We start from the raw sequence: 17,567 nt of genomic DNA on the forward strand, positions 1-17,567 counted from the left end.
TCTGTTGTTTTTCTTACCCTTAAAAGGGGCTATTATTCTTATAGATTTGTTTTGCTTTGTTTGTTTTTTGGTTTTTTCATTTTATCATAGTTTTAAACATTTTTATAATTAAGGTTTTTTTTTTTTTTTTTTTTTGGTTTTTCGAGACAGGGTTTCTCTGTGGCTTTGGATCCTGTCCTGGAACTAGCTCTGTAGACCAGGCTGGTCTCGAACTCTCAGAGATCCGCCTGCCTCTGCCTCCCGAGTGCTGGGATTAAAGGTGTCCGTCACCCGGCTTAATTAAGGCTTTTAATTGGTGATAGTGATTGCACTGTTTGGGATTGTTTGATTTATTGATCTGATATTTGTTCTTTCCCTCTCCCTACCCCCCCCCCCATCCTTCCTTCCCTCTCTTTCTTGTTTTGAGACAGAGGCTCACTGTGTATCCCTAAGTGGCCTGGTCTAGAACTCACAGTGAGTTCTGCTGCCTCTGCCTCACAATTGCTAGGATTAAAAGCGTTTCACCATGTCTGGTTCCTTGTTTAAATTTTGACTTTGAGACAGGGTTTTGTGCTGTAGTCCAGGTTGGCCTCTAACTCCTTCGGCCTCAGCTTCCTAAGTGCTGGAGTTCTAGGTGTGCTCACTATGTTTCAGGTCTCTTAATACTGTACTTGAATACATTGCTCACTCACAGGAGGAAGTAGCAGTACTATCTTTTGTCAGCCAAACTTTCAGTAAAACAATTTGTCAAATTAGCAATTTTACCTTTTTTTTTTTTTAAGTACAGGGAACTAAAGTCCTGCATAGTATAAAAAGCATCAGATAAATACTTGGCCACATATTTTGAAAATTAGTTAATGAAGTAGTTGACCAAATATTTATTTATAAGTCATAGTAAAAGCCCATTTTTTATTATTCATATATCACATTTATTCTTATTAAAGGAAGAAATGAAAGGTGCTTAATTCCTGGACTACTTTAAAGGGCTCATTCCATTTATATATGTATATATATATATACATACATACACATACACACACATATATATATACACACACATATATATGTATATATATGCTCCTGAAATTATATTAATTTGTTTTTCTATTTATTGTTGGTATTCTGCTTTTATTGAAAATAGATTCTTCTCTTATACAATACATACTGAGCATAGTTTTCCCTCTCTCCACTTAGCCTAGAACCCTCCCACTTCCTCTCTTTCCCAGATCCATTTCCGCTACATTTCCTCTTCAGAAAAGAGACAGCCAAACAGGACAATGCACTCATATAGAGGCTGGAGAAGGAAATCCAATTGGAGGAAAAGAGTCCCAAGATCAGACAAAAGAGTCAGAGATACACCTGCTCCCACTCTTAGGAGTCTCACAAAAACACCAGGCTGACAGCCATATGTATGCACAGAGAACTTTGTGCATATTGCATGCTGGCCCTGTGCTAACTGTCACACAGTGTTCACCAGGAGCCTGTGTGAACACTGGCTGGTTGATTCGCTGGGCCATGTTCTCCTGGTATACTCCATCCCCTCTGACTCCTACAACCCTTCCTTTCCCTGTTCCCCTGGGGTTTCCAGATCTCTGAGGGAAGGGATCTGATGTAAACCTCCAATTTAGACTCTCTCTTTACATAATGTCTGACTGTGGGTCTCTCTGTACCTGCTGTCATCTACTGCTGGAGGAAGCCTCTCTAATGATGGCTGGTCAACCATCTATGAATACATATATCTCATATCTGTACTCATAGATGGTTACAATCTATGAGTACAGTACCAATCTATGAGTACAGCAGAATATTATTAGGAATTATTTCAATGATTTTATTATTTGTTTGTTTGTGTGCCAGTTGTTTGGTCTCTGGGCTCTCCAGTCTCCTGTTCATGGCCATTCAAGCAGTATAAGACACTGACTCCCTCTCATGGCATAGGCCTCAAGTTAAACCAGACATTAGCTGAGTACTCCCACAAGTTTTATATCACCACTGCCCGAGCACATCTGGCAGGCTAGGCAGATTGTAGGTGGAGGGTTTTGTGGCTGGGTTGATATCTCTTTTTCTAGCCTGCACAATACTTTCCTGCACTAAAGAGATTAGAATGTAGAGGTAAAGGCTCCAAGATGCAGGGCCAACTCAATCTCTCAACTTTCAGTGAGCTGTGTGGATGTTGCCCTCTGCAGTGGTGTCTTGCTGTCAGTTTTCAGAGAATGATCTTTTATTCCAGCATCAGCCTAGGTTATTCAGGGATCTCCACAAGACCCCTTTGGCCAACAGCTCAAACAAATACAACCCAATCCCACCACTGGAAGCCTTGCCTGGCTACAAGATGGCCAGTTCAGACACCATATCCTCCATTACTAGGAGTCCTCGCTAGCGCTACCCTCATAAATTCCAGGAAATTTCCACTGCACTAGGTTTCTACCTGCACTGTCTCCCTCTACTCCCTGCGTATACCTGATCCTTCCCTTTCCAGTTCCCACCTGCAAAATGTTTCTTCTTCCTAAAGAGGTCCATGCATCCCCTGTAGAGTAAAGGGCTCATTCCTTAGCATGCAGTTATATGTTTCTGCTTCGTGGATTATGGTGACCTTTAACATTTGTTTGTATATTGTTTTCCTACCATTTGGAAGAAAAATTTTAAATTACAAGACAGTTAACATGACTAGTTAAAAAAATCCATAAATCATTCAAATAAATTTTACCAGGCTGTTACTATTTTGCTGGTTTATACCTGTTTTTCTATATAAAATTAAAATTTTTTAATATTTTATACCTGTAAACTTAAGTAGATCTGTCCCAATAATATAGACATACTTCCCTTATAGCCACAGTGTATTAGCTTCACTCACAATATTTAACATCAATTGCTGGTCTCTTAACTACAGTACTTTCCTCAGTTATCTCATCAATGGCATTTGTAGCTGCCCCATACAGCTTGATCCAGATCGTAACTAATTGTTATTTATTATTTCTTGCCCTCTTTGTTATTTAATATTTTGTAGTTTACTTTGTGAAAGTTAAGTCAGAGACAAATGAATTGATTCATCTCAATATTCATACACATACACACACATGTATAAAGAAGCTGTAGAACAGGAAAACATTACAACTCTACGTGTTAGAACTCAGTCTCTTTCTTTTGATTTACTTACTGGCTTTATACTGAATGTCAATTTTTAATCTGAAGATTAACTATATAATACCTTTTAAATATTATTAGTTATTGCATAATTTATATACAAAGAGAAAATTTAAGCATTACAAATATAAGATAAATTTCTTGCAAAAATGGACCAACTATAAATTATCAATATATTTGGGATATTATCAAATATGAAAGATCCTATTTAAGTTGGGAGATGGTGGCACATACCTTTAGTCCCAACATTCAGGAGGCAGAGGCAGGTAAATCTCTTAAGTTTGAGGTCAGCATGGTCTACAGAGTGAGTTCGATGACAGCCAGGGCTATACAGAAACAACCCCACCCCACCAAAAAAAAAAAAAACGGTTAAAATTCCTTTTGTCCATAAAATGTTGGTTTCTTAAATGCATTAGCTGTAAGGACATTAACGTTTTTGTTTATTTTTGTTTAGCTGTTTACTGCAGGGTCTCATTGTGTAGTCTAAGCTAGCCTTGAACTCTCTTGAAACAAAAGTCCAGGCTGACCTTGAATTGGCAAAGATCCTTCTGCCTCAGTTTTGCTGAGAGCTTGGATTACAGGCCTTAGGCACCATTTATACTTTCTTATAATTTCTTATACAATTGTATGCATGTAATAATGGATTTTTTAAGCTGTAAAAAAACTAGCAAAACTATCTATTTTATAAGTGAGGAAGTATAGCCTTAAGTATTTAAAATAATTTGTTTAACGTGGTTAGTGGAAGAAATGGGACAAAGATCAAGATTGCCTGTATTTATTACTTTTCACCTTTTTAGTATTAAAGATAAAAAACACAGTTATGCTGGACAGTGGTGGCATGAGGCAGAGGCAGGCAGATCTCTGAGTTCAAGCCCAACTTGAACATGGTCTATAGAAATAGTTCCGGGACAGACAGGGCTACACAGAGAAACTTTGTCTCAGAAAACAACAACAACAACAACAAGGCTTAATTACACTATTATTATGTTCAAATTTTAGTTCAAGTATCTTTTTTATGTTGTGATACTTCTTTCAGTGTTACTGTTTGCATGCTCTAACTTCAAAGAAATTGGCTTATGAAGACTTCCTACAGGAATTACTTTTAGCCTAAAATTTTCTTCTTGATTATATAGTCTAGTTATTATATAGAAGTGAGAGTGTGTGCTTATAAAATTGATATTTATGTCCCACATACTATCTCTATCACAGGCTGGCAAGATGGCCCAGTGAGTAAGAGCACTGTAGCACCAGCCCCACCACCTGCCTTCAGTCCCCAGACCCACAGTGTAAGAGGAGAACCACCTCTAAGCGTGCTTTCTCAGACATACTTTACGTGTATATATATATACGGATAATAATTTCTCCTTTTGGTAGCTGCTGTACAATAAGTGGTAGTTGCATATTTTTCCTCAGTAAATCCCAATAAAAACCCTATTACATAGGGAATTATGTATTGGAAAGATTTTGGCATCAAAAAAAGTTACTTATATTTACAGTCCTTTAGTTCACATTTGTAGATATTTGAGATTATTCACTTAAATTGTCTCTTTCGGGTACTAACACTATTGTGTTTTTTTTTTTCTTTAGAAATCAGTGAATTTCCATCTGAATGCTGTAGCGTAATGGCAGGAGGTACTCTCACTGGGTGGCATGCTGATGTTGCTACTGTTATGTGGCGAAGAATGCTGGGCATTTTGGGAGATGTCAATGCTATTATGGATCCTGAAATACATGCTCAAGTTTTTGATTACCTCTGTGAACTTTGGCAGAATCTAGCCAAGGTGAGAAAAAAACAAACAAACAAACAAAGGCTATAAGAGGAAATGGAAAGAAAAATAAAGTATTAATAAATAGAAGGCTGGTTGTGGTGGTGCACACCTGTAATTCTGGCACTTGGAAGACTGAGACAGGGTAGAAGCCATGCTAAGCTACATAGCAGGCTCTGTACAAGCCCTGTCTATTCTGTCTGAAGGAACAACAAGCATCCTCTCCTCCTCTCCCCAACAAAAAAAGAAGAGGCGTTTGAGAACATAATTACAACCTTGATCTTGCTTTGAATTAAACAAATACTCAACATGAAGTCACTTGGCCATAATTAGCCGTAATGAAATAGGTTGTTATGGTAGAGACTGGATTTGACTTCTGTTTAAGGTAAAACAACTAAAAGAAGATATAGTTTTAATACATGTTTGTTACTGTTTATTTGAAAATTATAGATCAGAGATAATCTTGGCATTTCAGCAGATAACCTGACTTCACCTTCTCCACCTGTTTTGATTCCTCCATTAAGAATTCTTACACCTTGGCTTTTTAAGGTAAGCTTGACATATAAAACATTATTCTTTACTAAATTAGTCTTGAGCAACTGATAGAAATTTTAAACAGTTATTTGGTCTTCAAGAACACTTAGTTTGTAGCCAGTATCTCTAAGAAATTTTGCATAGAAAGGACAGTTATACATAACAGAATTACATTTTTTATTTGCTTGTTTATTTATGTAATCAAGCAAAAGCAAGTGTAGAAAAGTATGCCAAAAATGTTTTAAAATGTACTTATTTTTATCCATTTTCCCCTGTTAGGGATCTAACCCACAGCCTTGCATGTGTTAGACAAGTGCTGTAGCACTGAGCTATATCCACAGCTCTAGAGGAGGCTGTCTTCATTGTATTTAGATAAAAATAAAGCACAAACTAGTTCCTAGTCCTGACTTCTAGCTGGGTAATAGAATTGGACCAACAAAGAAATATATGAAAACAGATACTGCTTATTATATTTGATTGTTTAAATATTTATAAACAATATTTGGTTGTTAGTATTAAAACTGATTTCTTCATTTTAGGCAACCATGTTGACTGATAAGTATAAACAAGGTAAATTACATGCATATAAACTTATTTGTAATACAATGAAGAGAAGACAAGATGTATCTCCAAACAGAGATTTTTTAACACATTTCTACAATATAATGCATTGTGGATTGCTTCATATTGATCAGGTAAATATGTGTACCTACTAAAACATTGTTTTATCAGCTGTGGCAGTTAGTGTTAGTTGTCAACTTGACAAAAATTAGAATCACATAGGAGATGGGCCTCTGAGCATGTCTGTGAGAGATTGCCCTGACTACATTAACTTAGATGGAAAGACCTGCCCATGTCAAGGGCACCATTTCCTGTGCAGAGTATCCTGGACTGTGTAAGATAGAGAAAGGAAGCTGGGGACGGCATGAGTTCACTCCTTGCTCTCTTCTGTCTGTGCACCTAATGTGCCCACCTGCTTCAAGTTCTTGTTACTATGGCTTCTCTGCAGTGATGGACTGGAACCTAGAGGTCTGGGTTGAGCAAACCATTTCTCTCTTAAGTTGTTTTGTTCAAAGTATTTTATCACAACAACAGGAAAGGAAACTAAGACATTGGTTTTTAATTATGCCTAACTCTTGCTCTAGAAGATATAGAGTTAAAACTGTCTTTCATATGTAGCAATTTATTTATAATTCATTTCTACTTTATGACATCTTTTATTCTTGAAAGGTGATTGAAAACAAACTATTGCAGTACTTAATGCACTGACGTCAGTATTCAGTTTTTTATTATTGTATTATTTTTTAAAACGATCTTTTTTTATTTTACATACCAATCCCAATTCCCCCTCTTTTCCCTATTCTTGCTCCTCCCACCTTCTCCCCACCCCTGCTCTCATCCACTCCTCAAAGAGGGTAAGGCCTCCCCATGGGAAGTCAACAAAGTCTGTCACATCATACTGAGGCAAGATCAAGGCACCACCCTTCCCCCTTAACTAGGCTAAGCAAGGCTCACTCCATAGGGAATGGGCTCCAAAAAGCCAGTTCATGCACTAGCGCTAATTCTAGGCCTCACAGACTGCCCAAGCCTTACAACTTTAGCTTTCACATACTAACCAATTTACTTTTTGAAGCGATTAAACCATCCTTTGGTTACTTTGGTTTTTCTTAATACTCTAATGCGTCCATTTTTAAGCATTTTATAATTAATTCTTAATCAACATTTGAGGTATATGAATTTGCTCACCTTTTCATACAGCAATTATAAGGTTTATTCTACTCTAAAATTTACCTCATATTTTCTTATTACTAAATTACATTGCCATAATGATAATTACATTAACGTGGGAGCTGTATCATTTATGATCATTGAATAATCATAGATAAGATTCTAGGACACATATTTGAGCGATCTTGATCTTAGTTGGAAAACTAAAAAGTGTGGAAGCGTACTGTAATTTGTTTAAATGTCCATTGGAGAACACTATTATTCAAAGCTGATAGTTATATTTCTTTCTGAGCAAATGAGAAAACTTTCTTCATTAATTTAAAAATAATTGTAGTGTCCAAACCTTATAAACATATCTCAAATACTATTACATACTTTCTACTATAAAAGTAGAGTTTTCCTTTAAGGTCAGTCATATTTAGTGGAAGGAAGACTGGTTGGAGAAGGGGATCAGTAAGAGTAGGTGGGGCAATGACAAGAACGGGTTCAGGGTAAATATGACCAAAGTATACTATGTACCTATGTGAAAATATCATAATAAAACATATTATATGTTGTTGCAGGGGGCTGCTTGTTCATCCTGGCCACCCAACAGTTCAGCCCCCAAAATAATCACACAGAAACCATATTATTTAAATCACTGCTTGGCCCATTAGCTCTAGCTTCTTATTGGCTAACCCTTACATATTAATTTAACCCATCTACATTAATCTGTGCATCACCACAAGGTTGAGGCTTACCAGCAAAGTTTCAGCACATCTGTCTCCAGTGGCAGCTGCATGGCTTCTCTCTCACTGCCTCCTTTCTCCCAGCATTCAGTTTCATTTTCCCCGCCTACCTAAGTTCTGCACTATCAACAGGCCAAGGCAGTTTCTTTAACTAATGGTATTCACAGCATATAGAGGGGAACTCCACATCAATATAGGCTAATTAAAACCTTTCCTGAAAAGTCACATTGAACAACACAACCAAATGCACTGCATCTTTCCTGGCAAATCCAGAATCATAATGCCATATTAAGAATATTCACTTAAAAACACCTACCTTTAGGTTTATGAAGCTATATATCTATTATTCAAGGACTTCCAATTTCTCCAGTTGCCACATAGCAGATCACATAGGTTGAGTGTAGATATAGGGTGTGAATTTTCACACAGAGGCAACTAGGTGGCTGGAGAAACTGCTCTGTAATTTTAGGAAATGTGGGGCAAAAATTTGCTGTGAAGCAAAGAGCCCTCCTTGCTTTCTAATGTGGAAAAGAACTATCGTTGATGTCATTTAATCAGATGTGTTTTAAGTTTACTTTCCTAACAAAATATATGAAACACGTATTAATTGAAAGAATTAAAATTAGTCTTTCCAGATAGTCAGTCAGTATATTTTTTTATTTCATACTTTACCTATTTTTAATGAAATTGATTAACTGATACCCAATAATACATATGTGATCATCTTTCTTTCCTTTTTTCCTTCTTCTAAGGACATTGTCAATACAATCATCAAGCACTGCTCACCTCAGTTTTTTTCACTTGGTTTGCCTGGTGCCACAATGCTGATTATGGATTTTATTATAGCAGCTGGGAGAGTGGCTTCTTCAGCTTTTCTTAATGTAAGTCCTTATTTCTAGTTCTTTTAAAGTAATAAACTCTATTTATCAAGACTCAGCTCACAAAGCAACAAAAAGTGTTATTGCTGATAAAATATAACAAATTTATGTCCAGGAAAGTTTAGCATTTATTTGGAATTGATTGCTTCTCCCACATTAAAAAGAAAGAAATTCTGATGTGTTAAGAAATCAATAAAATTAGTTGGTGAATTGCCCCCAAGAGCTATAAAAAATGGTTTACATCTGATAGAAAAAAAAAGATTTAAGATTGGGACATGTAGGGAAACAGGGACGGAAGTGAAGAAAGGGTTGCAAGTTATTGAAAAAGATAAGGAACCATGGAGAGTAATCATTACTGCATGTTTATTAAATCATCACTTTTTTAGTGGGAATTTTTATTTGACAATTAAAATTTTAATACAAAGAACAAACATTTATGGGATAACCCAGAAATATGCCCTTGGAGTAACCTTTACATGTTAAGAAGCTGTGAGATAATTGCACAGAAACAAGGGTAGGTGGAATATTTCCTACATAAGTAGCAGAAGTGAGCTAGCTAGAAAGATAGTAGCTGAGGATGTAGTGCTAGCATGGGTTAGATTTTCTCAATGAAAATTGAGTCATCATTTAAGGAAACATGATCAAATGTGTATTTTAGAAAGATCACTTTCTAATGTCCTGTTAGAAAAAAAATTAGGGTATATGGAAGAGAAAATACTGGCATACAATTTCAAAGAATGCATAACCATTTAATAGATTATTTCTGTTTTGCAAAAGCCCAACAGTGAATGAGAAAAGTGCTGTTTGTGGCCTGATGTAAGGTGTGTATTGGATACTGATGAGAGGTCAATAGAATAATTGTTACATAAGTCAGGAGGTCAAGAGAGATGTTTTAGAAGTATTTTTAAAGCCCTGAACATGGATACAATTGATCACCCAGAGGAAATGTGCATATGAAAAGGAAAAAAAAACCTGCATTTCTAGACAGTTTTGTTTCCACTGTTCCTGGAAAACATTCACAGTGTCTTGTATCTTGGTATCTCCAGGGTCTAGCACAGAGCAGTGCTTAGTAGATACTGCTGAAAATGTTAAGTACTTATCCAGTACCAGTATACGCTCAACATTGTGCTTAGACTTTGGTGGTTTATAAACTTTTCCTTCGTGTTTATATATGCAGAGGATGGTTTACAGATGAACAGGAACTTGTCCTTTCTTATCACTGAAAGCATGCTCAGCACAACAACATGTACTATGGTCTGGGTGCTCATTAGCAATGCTGAAGTACTGAGTCAGAACCTAGGTTGTGTTGAGATTATAGATGATGAATGATATCATTGGGGGATGCATCTTAGTATGTTTTAAGTGCTATGGACCAGGTTATAGTGCTATACTGACTTAAAGAAATACTTTAAAATAAGTAAAGAGATAATTAAACTGTCTTGAGAATATTAAATAAATATATTACTTTTGGAGTAGATTATATGGAAAATAAACCAAAGGTGAAACACAAGCTACAAATCCATTGTAGTATTACTACAGCACCCAGATAATCAGCCTCTTAGACTGGCAAAAGTTGATAGAACTCAAAGGAGATTGATATTCAAATAACTGTCACTTCTTAAGTTACTGTGAAAACTTTTCTTTATCAATGAACCAGTTACTCCAGATTACTAAGCATATTTTCTGCAACTTCTCTCAAAGTTCTGTAGAAATAAACCCTGATGCTTTTTATGTGACTAACGTTCCTCCTCTACATCTAGATATTGGTTATATAACAGCATCCTTTCGATAATGCAAGCAACAGCCCCTTTCTCTGCTAATTCGCATGCTGCCTATTACTGAGGAAGGCTACGTAGAAACCAAATCATTATAAGAAAGCAGCTGGACACTCACATGTGCCCTGTAAGGTCAGAGGCAGTCTTCCTCTGGATGGTGTTAAAAATACTAATTTCAGGTCTTGGCTCTTTCAATTCTCATTTTAGATCCCATCCATATCATCTCTCATTGTTAATGATTCCTTCCTTCCTTAAGCAGATTACAAGTGATTGAATTTTGTCTTTCTTAACTATTACATAATCACTTGTTCCTGTTGTATCTTCATATTCAGACATTACAGTTACCTTACCCAACTAATACCTTTAGCTAAATATCGAGTCTTTAAAAATTAGTTTTATTTGTAAAGGATAGTTTTTATTTTATATTTTTTATTGATTTTTATTGAGCTCTACGTTTTTCTCTGCTTCCCTCTTTGCCTCTCCCCTTCAATTCTCTCCCATGGTCCCCATGCTCCCAATTTATTCAGGAGATCTTGTCTTTTTCTACTTCCCATGTAGATTAGATCCATGTATGTCTCTCTTAGGGTCCTCATTGTTGTCTAGGTTCTCTGGGATTGTGATTTGTAGGCTGGTTTTCTTTGCTTTATGTCTAAAAGTCACTTATGAGTGAGTACATATGATAATTGTCTTTGAGTCTCGGTTACCTCACTCAAAATTATGTTTTCTAGCTCCATCCATTTGCCTACAAATTTCAAGATGTCAATTTTTTCTGCTGTGTAGTACTCCATTGTGTAAATGTACCACATTTTCCTTATCCACTCTTCGGTCAAGGGCATATAGGTTGTTTCCAGGTTCTGGCTATGACAAACCATGCTGCTATGAACATAGTTGAGCACGTGTCCTTATGGCACGATTGAGCATCCTTTGTATATATACCTAAACTCAAAAAAATCAGTAACCCTCCTTTACACAGATGATAAATGGGCTGAGAAAGAAATCAGAAACATCACCCTTCACAATAGCTACAAATAGCATAAAATATCTTGGTGTATAGGATAGTTTTAAAGCAGGGTAGTAGATATTGATTTACCCTGCCCTTTCAAATCTGTAAGTCTAGATTGTCTTTCAATCTGGACATGAAATGTTTTGTCTTTTGTTTTGTTGTTTTGTTTGAGACAATGTCTTTCTGGTCGTACAGGCAGGCTTTCAGCTTGCAATCGTTCTGCCCCAGCCTCTTTAGGGTGGGGATTTTGATATACTCTAACAGGTCCTGTAAAAATGAGCTGTTCTGCTCTGTTGAAAGTCATATAAGCTTAAGTCATACTAAGATGAAAATCTTTTAGACACTGAGTCTTGATTTATGTGAATGGAAATACTGTGTTACTAATATACTGGTGTTTCACATTTTTCTTAAACCTAAAAACCAATTAGTCTGTAAATTAATGCGTTGGTCCCTGTTTGGTGGACATGCAAGAGGGCAGAAGAGGAAATGTTCAATATTGATACTTAAGAGATGACTTAATAAAATGAAAGACAACATGAAATACTTCTTATGATTTATGTTGACGTGAATTATAATGTTAGTAAATATTAAGGATAGTGGTTTTGTTCATATACATAAATATATAAAAAACCATCTATCCTGGTACCTATTTCTTAAAGACAGAATTAACATTTTAATCTCTTCTTATGCACTCTAAAGTAGTGACATCAAGTCATTAACTTATTTGAACAATAGGTAGTGAAATTTGAACTACATTTAAAGTAATTTAGTCAGGCATGGTTGTACATGCCAGTAAGCCCTGCACTTAGGATGCCGAAATAGGAGAATCGCAAGTTCAAGACCAGCCTGTGCTACAAAGTGAGTTTAGGGCCAGCCTTGACTATGTAGCAAAACCCTGACTCTAAATAAATAAGGAAATAAAATACTCATTTTTTTTCTTTAATCATGTTAAATGTATTCTGGTTACCATCTTATGTTCCTATTTAAAGGTCATTAGCTCCAGATAGTTTCTGTTTATTGGTTGCTTTTTTTAATCAAAATGATAAAGTTTTATTTTTAAGTTTTATATGTGAAACTTATAGATTAACAAGTATAAAGTTATTGATGGAAAACATAGAACTTATTGGTTGCTTTTAAAAAACATTTTGCTATTTGTCCATTGTATTTACTGAGAATAATCATACTCTCTTTAGAAGTTCTAAATGGAAACTTAAATCTTTTATAACATTCCCCTTTGAATCACTGAATGCTCTCACTGCCCTGTATAATATAATTATAGAACAAAATATTTAATGGTAGAACAGAATATTTACTGGTAGTTTAAGAACACAGCTAGCATTTTATAGAGTGTTTACATCTGATACACAGGCACCAAGAGTGGAAGCACAAGTTCTCCTGGGATCCTTAGTTTGCTTTCCCAACTTATACTGTGAACTGCCTGCTCTCCATCCCAACATCCCTGAGATTGCTGTGTCTCATTTTACAGACGTTAAGGTAAGAAATCAGATGCTAGTATTTAGCATATATGATGTAATCTGCCATCTCCCTTTTCTTTTTGAAATCTAGTTACTAAAGAATGTTAATATTCCAGTCATAAATCTCGAATGTCTGCTAGGAACAAAGCCTTTTTAAGGTTTAAACCTGAAAACTTTGAAACCTGTTCTCATTATCAAGTCTGCTCACATGTCTGTCCCTTACGAGTCATTAATTCACTCACTGAATATGTGACCCAAGACCTATGCTGCTAATACAAGACTTCTCAGATTGAGATGTCACACTAAAGCTAAATGTTTTAATTTCCACTTTCTATTCTTGATTGAACTTTATTGCTTTGTATGAAATATGGAATATCTCCTGTACTTTAAGCATTAAAGGGCTTGCACATTCATCAGGAACAGGCATGACAAATGACACTTGTGATTGTATACTTCTCAAAGTTTTCGGGTTAGAAAACTAGTGAAGAGTAATTCTAAGCCTCTGTTTAAAGAGGAAATATGATTTGATTGCATGTTTGGTCCTATGACTCAATGCCTCTTAGACCAAGGTAGAGGAGGCTGGCGTGAAAATTCTCCTGTTAAGGTTCTGGGCTCAGCAATGTGAGCCCTAGTGAACAATTCTGTGACTAGGTCATTGTCTCTGACTATAGGCCTGTGTACTCTCAATGCCCAAAGGCTTAGCACTTCTGTTGATAAAATGTACAATGACAGTAACTGACTTGGTCTTTAGCCTCAGAAGAGCTGAGGAGAAGACACTGTGGCTCCTGGGGGATCATGCTGATGCTTTGTTTTTCCAAGTTGCTTTTACTGAAAGTTTTGGGTTGGATCTCTTCTTAAGCATTTAAAAATGTTTTTAGTTAGTATATAGAGTATGGGTTTCATTATAGCATATTTTGAGCTGTTTTGAGACAAGGTCTCACCAAGTATCCTAGACTGGCCTAGAATCCACTCTGCAACCCAGAGTGTTTTTGAACTGGTAGAGATTCTCATGCCCTCGCCTCCCAAGTACAGGTATCACAGGCTTATAGCACCAGGAATACCGTTGGAAGATAACTTTTTAATTTGTTTTGTGTTTTTAGACGAAGATTTCCCTGTGTAGCCTAGACTAGCTTGGACCTTGTGATCCTTCTCCCTTTGCCTCTGGCTTCTGAGAACACAAGCATGACACAATACCTGCATGTTATGTGGTCTTTCTGTCATACTGATTTGTTTCCCTAGATAGATAAGTATAAATGGGATTGCTTAGAATGGAATGGCTGTTTTAAAAATATTAACTTCCAAGAAATTAACTACCATTTCTTTCCAGGAATAAATTCTTTTTAATCATGTACAGTTTTTTAAAAATGTACTGCTCAGTTTGGTATAGAATACTAGTAATTTTTTTGAAAACTTTTCAAAAAATAGAGTGGTATCTGTATGGATTTGGGTATTCAGATAATGAAGCCTCATGAAATGAGCATGAAGATGCACTTGTTTCTTCAGATTTTAAAAGGGTTTGATAAAAATTGGCCATTGAAACCATCTGGCCCTGCTGTTCAAATACTATATCTAAAAAACATTTAAGGTATTCATGCCTTTTAGGTATCAGTTCTATTGTGTAGTGATTCTTTATTATTCTCCTAATCATGAAAAAAGTTATTTTTAAAGATACTTTAGTTATAAATTTCATGATTTGTTAGCCACCTTTTAGAATAATTCTGGATTTTTATTAAAAGTAAATTTAAGAATGGATTGTTCACTTACCCACTCTATTTCTAATGCCCAGAGCACTGTCTGGTCCAGAATGGCCAACTCATAAATATTTGTTGAATTAGTACAGTGTACTAATTCATTCCTTATACTAGTACATTAGAAATTGTAATCATTTCTTCTGTTTCTTCTTATTTTAGGAACTTATAATTAAAACTGTACTAAGCTCAGCAAGAGATGAGCCCTCTGGTCCTGCAAGGTAGGTCAGATATTCTTAATGTAACAGCTATCCCTAGCAGTTTGTAAAAATTACAACACTTCAAATTGTTCCAGACTTCTAAAAGCCTTCATCTTTCATAAATAAAATAATTTTTTAAAATCTTATTTGACTACTTTTTACTTCATCATTATGTTTCATTGGTTATTTATATAGTGCTTTGAAGTACAGAGTAGAGATCAATGTTCATTAAAATATTTAGATTACAGAAATTGATATATCTAAGAAAATAGTATACTTTAATAGCCACCTATTTGATCATGATTTTTAATAGACTATGAGAAGATTTTTACTTTCCTTTTTGTGTGTATGTGTATATATGTATGTGTACACATATCTATGCAGGTGCTCATGCATGCATGTGTGCAGGCCAGAGGAAGACATCAGGTATCCTCTGTTGCTTTCCACCTTATTCCATTAAAACATGGGATCTCTCCCTGAACCTAGAACTTGCCAAGTTTTGGCTAGGCTGTTGTCCCCTCTTCTCATTGGGGTTGCTGGTTTACACAGACGTGTCTGGGGTTTTACAGGTATGGAACGCTGGGTATCTGAACTCAAGTCTTCATGCTTTGTAGTAAGCACTCTTACCCACTGAACCATCTCCCAATCCCAAAATAATCTTAATTATTTTAATAAATTAGGGAAGAAACACCATAGTCTCTTTTATGCCCTCTACTTACTTTCTCTTGGTGTACTCACACAAATTTAGAAACATCTTGTTTGTAGCCTATTATTTAATATTTCAGTGTTTTAATTTAATTCATTGATTTTTGTTTTTTGAGACATGATCTCATGTAAATATGGGCTGGCCTTGAGCTCACTATATAGCCACCTTGAACAGGACCTGATTCTCCTGCCTCAGCTTTTCAAGTGCTAGGATTATAGGATTATAGCCAACCCTTGGGTTCCAACAAAAACTAGTTCATATTGGTACTCTCAGTCTCTGCTTTTGGTTAATTAAGTTTATGGAACATTTTGCTGCATTTCAAAATGTATTATTGCTTTATGACTTCATATAGTGCTATTGCTGAAACCTTGAACGTAGTTGCTTAGATCTATCAACACTATGTAAGAATTATGGGTTGATGCCAAAGGAGTGAAAATAAGGCAGTAGCCCTTACTCTGAAGACGTCTTGGTCATCTCTGGTGTAAACAGTTGGGTAACAACAGTCTACCCCATAAGAGAAGACTTCAGACTCCTCTGTTCTAGAAGAAAAAAAATTCATTGAACTATTCTAAAATGTAGTGTAAGAATATCAGTATTAATCCATGTACATATGCCAGAATTACAGATAGTAGGCTATTTTTATACTTGGAGAGAACTGTTAAACAGTTTATCAGAAGCCTAAACTTGAGTACATTGAAGTCTTCCTGATTCTCATTACCAAGTAACTTCCAGCTGAATTTTAGCTGAGTCACTTTTAGGAAGATAAAACCCCACAAGGTTAGAGAAGCAAGTAAAGCCCTACAAGGTCTATTTCTTCTGGAGTTTTTAAAAATCATTTTTAGTTTGTTTAAGAAAATTGTGGCTAATTGTGTTAAATTTGAATAACAAAAATATTTTACTTACTCCACCAATTTATTTTTATCTAAGCTAATTGTCCTGTTGCTAGTCAAGAATATTAAACTCTCTCCTGTAAAGCAGGCTCTCCGTTTGTTTGGGAAGAAGACTTCTTGTCAATTTAATCTTAGGTATTTGTCAGAAAGATGCTGCATGCTGTTCCCAGCACTCCTGCTCTGTTTGTTGTATCACTATTGGTGATGGATTACAGGAGAAAACTGGCTTTCTATTGGCAGTGTTTTTATTTCTGCTTTTCCTCACTTATCAGCTAACTATTAAAGTCTTTGATTCATTTAAACAGTGAATGTACTGAATGTTGTGTTTTATTTGAAGTCATTGTAGGGTATCTTTTTTTTTTTCAGATGTGTAGCACTTTGCAGTTTAGGTATTTGGATTTGTGAAGAATTAGTTCATGAATCTCATCATCCTCAAATTAAAGAAGCTCTGAATGTAATTTGTGTTTCATTAAAGGTAAAGAAATCTATTTCATGAAAAATATTGAGATCATTAGGACACAGGATTTTTCCCCACACATTTAATAATCCTGGGCCCCTGTGACTACAATATTCAATAGTCATTTTCATCATGTATTATTACATTAACTCCTTGATTCTGACTCACTTTAAGAATAGTCCCACTTTTGAATTTAAGGTATTTTTGTGATGAGCTCTTATGTCTGAACTTTTCTATATTTGATTTCTTTCCTAGAAAATATGTGATTGACATCTTAAAAATAAACCAGTCACTTAGAATAGCACATAGGAGGGAGATGATTTAGTGTGTGTGTACGCATAAGAGAAGGGAGAGGGAGAGAAGTATGGTGTATGTTTATGTGTATGCTGTGTGCTGAGGTCAAAGTCATGGGCAGCTTTTCATAGAATGCTGAGGACTTGAACTCAAATCCTCACACTTCAGCTGTAGGCACAAGCTGAGCCACCTTCCCAGCCCTCTTGATTTTTAACTAGTAGTTTTGTGACTTACTTTTTGATCTTTATTATTCCCTAAATTA

At 35.7% G+C, this 17,567-nt stretch overlaps 1 protein-coding gene across 5 annotated transcripts in view; it reads left to right on the forward strand.

Annotated features, from left to right (window-relative positions):
• The window catches only part of Ralgapa1 (Ral GTPase activating protein catalytic subunit alpha 1), a 198,586-nt gene that overhangs the window by 96,161 nt on the left and 84,858 nt on the right, over positions 1-17,567 (forward strand). For all 5 annotated transcript variants that reach the window (XM_050138855.1, XM_050138852.1, XM_050138853.1 and 2 more), the window contains 7 exons: positions 4,711-4,904; positions 5,340-5,438; positions 5,963-6,118; positions 8,632-8,760; positions 12,904-13,029; positions 14,921-14,979; positions 16,921-17,029. In XM_050138855.1, the coding sequence (XP_049994812.1) occupies positions 4,711-4,904; positions 5,340-5,438; positions 5,963-6,118; positions 8,632-8,760; positions 12,904-13,029; positions 14,921-14,979; positions 16,921-17,029 (872 nt within the window). The remainder of the gene's footprint in view (positions 1-4,710; positions 4,905-5,339; positions 5,439-5,962; positions 6,119-8,631; positions 8,761-12,903; positions 13,030-14,920; positions 14,980-16,920; positions 17,030-17,567) is intronic.

Source organism: Alexandromys fortis, unplaced genomic scaffold (genome assembly GCF_014885135.2).
Source record: "Alexandromys fortis isolate MF-2015 unplaced genomic scaffold, M_Fortis_MF-2015_v1.1 scaffold_35, whole genome shotgun sequence".
In the NCBI taxonomy this organism is placed as follows: domain Eukaryota; kingdom Metazoa; phylum Chordata; class Mammalia; order Rodentia; family Cricetidae; genus Alexandromys; species Alexandromys fortis.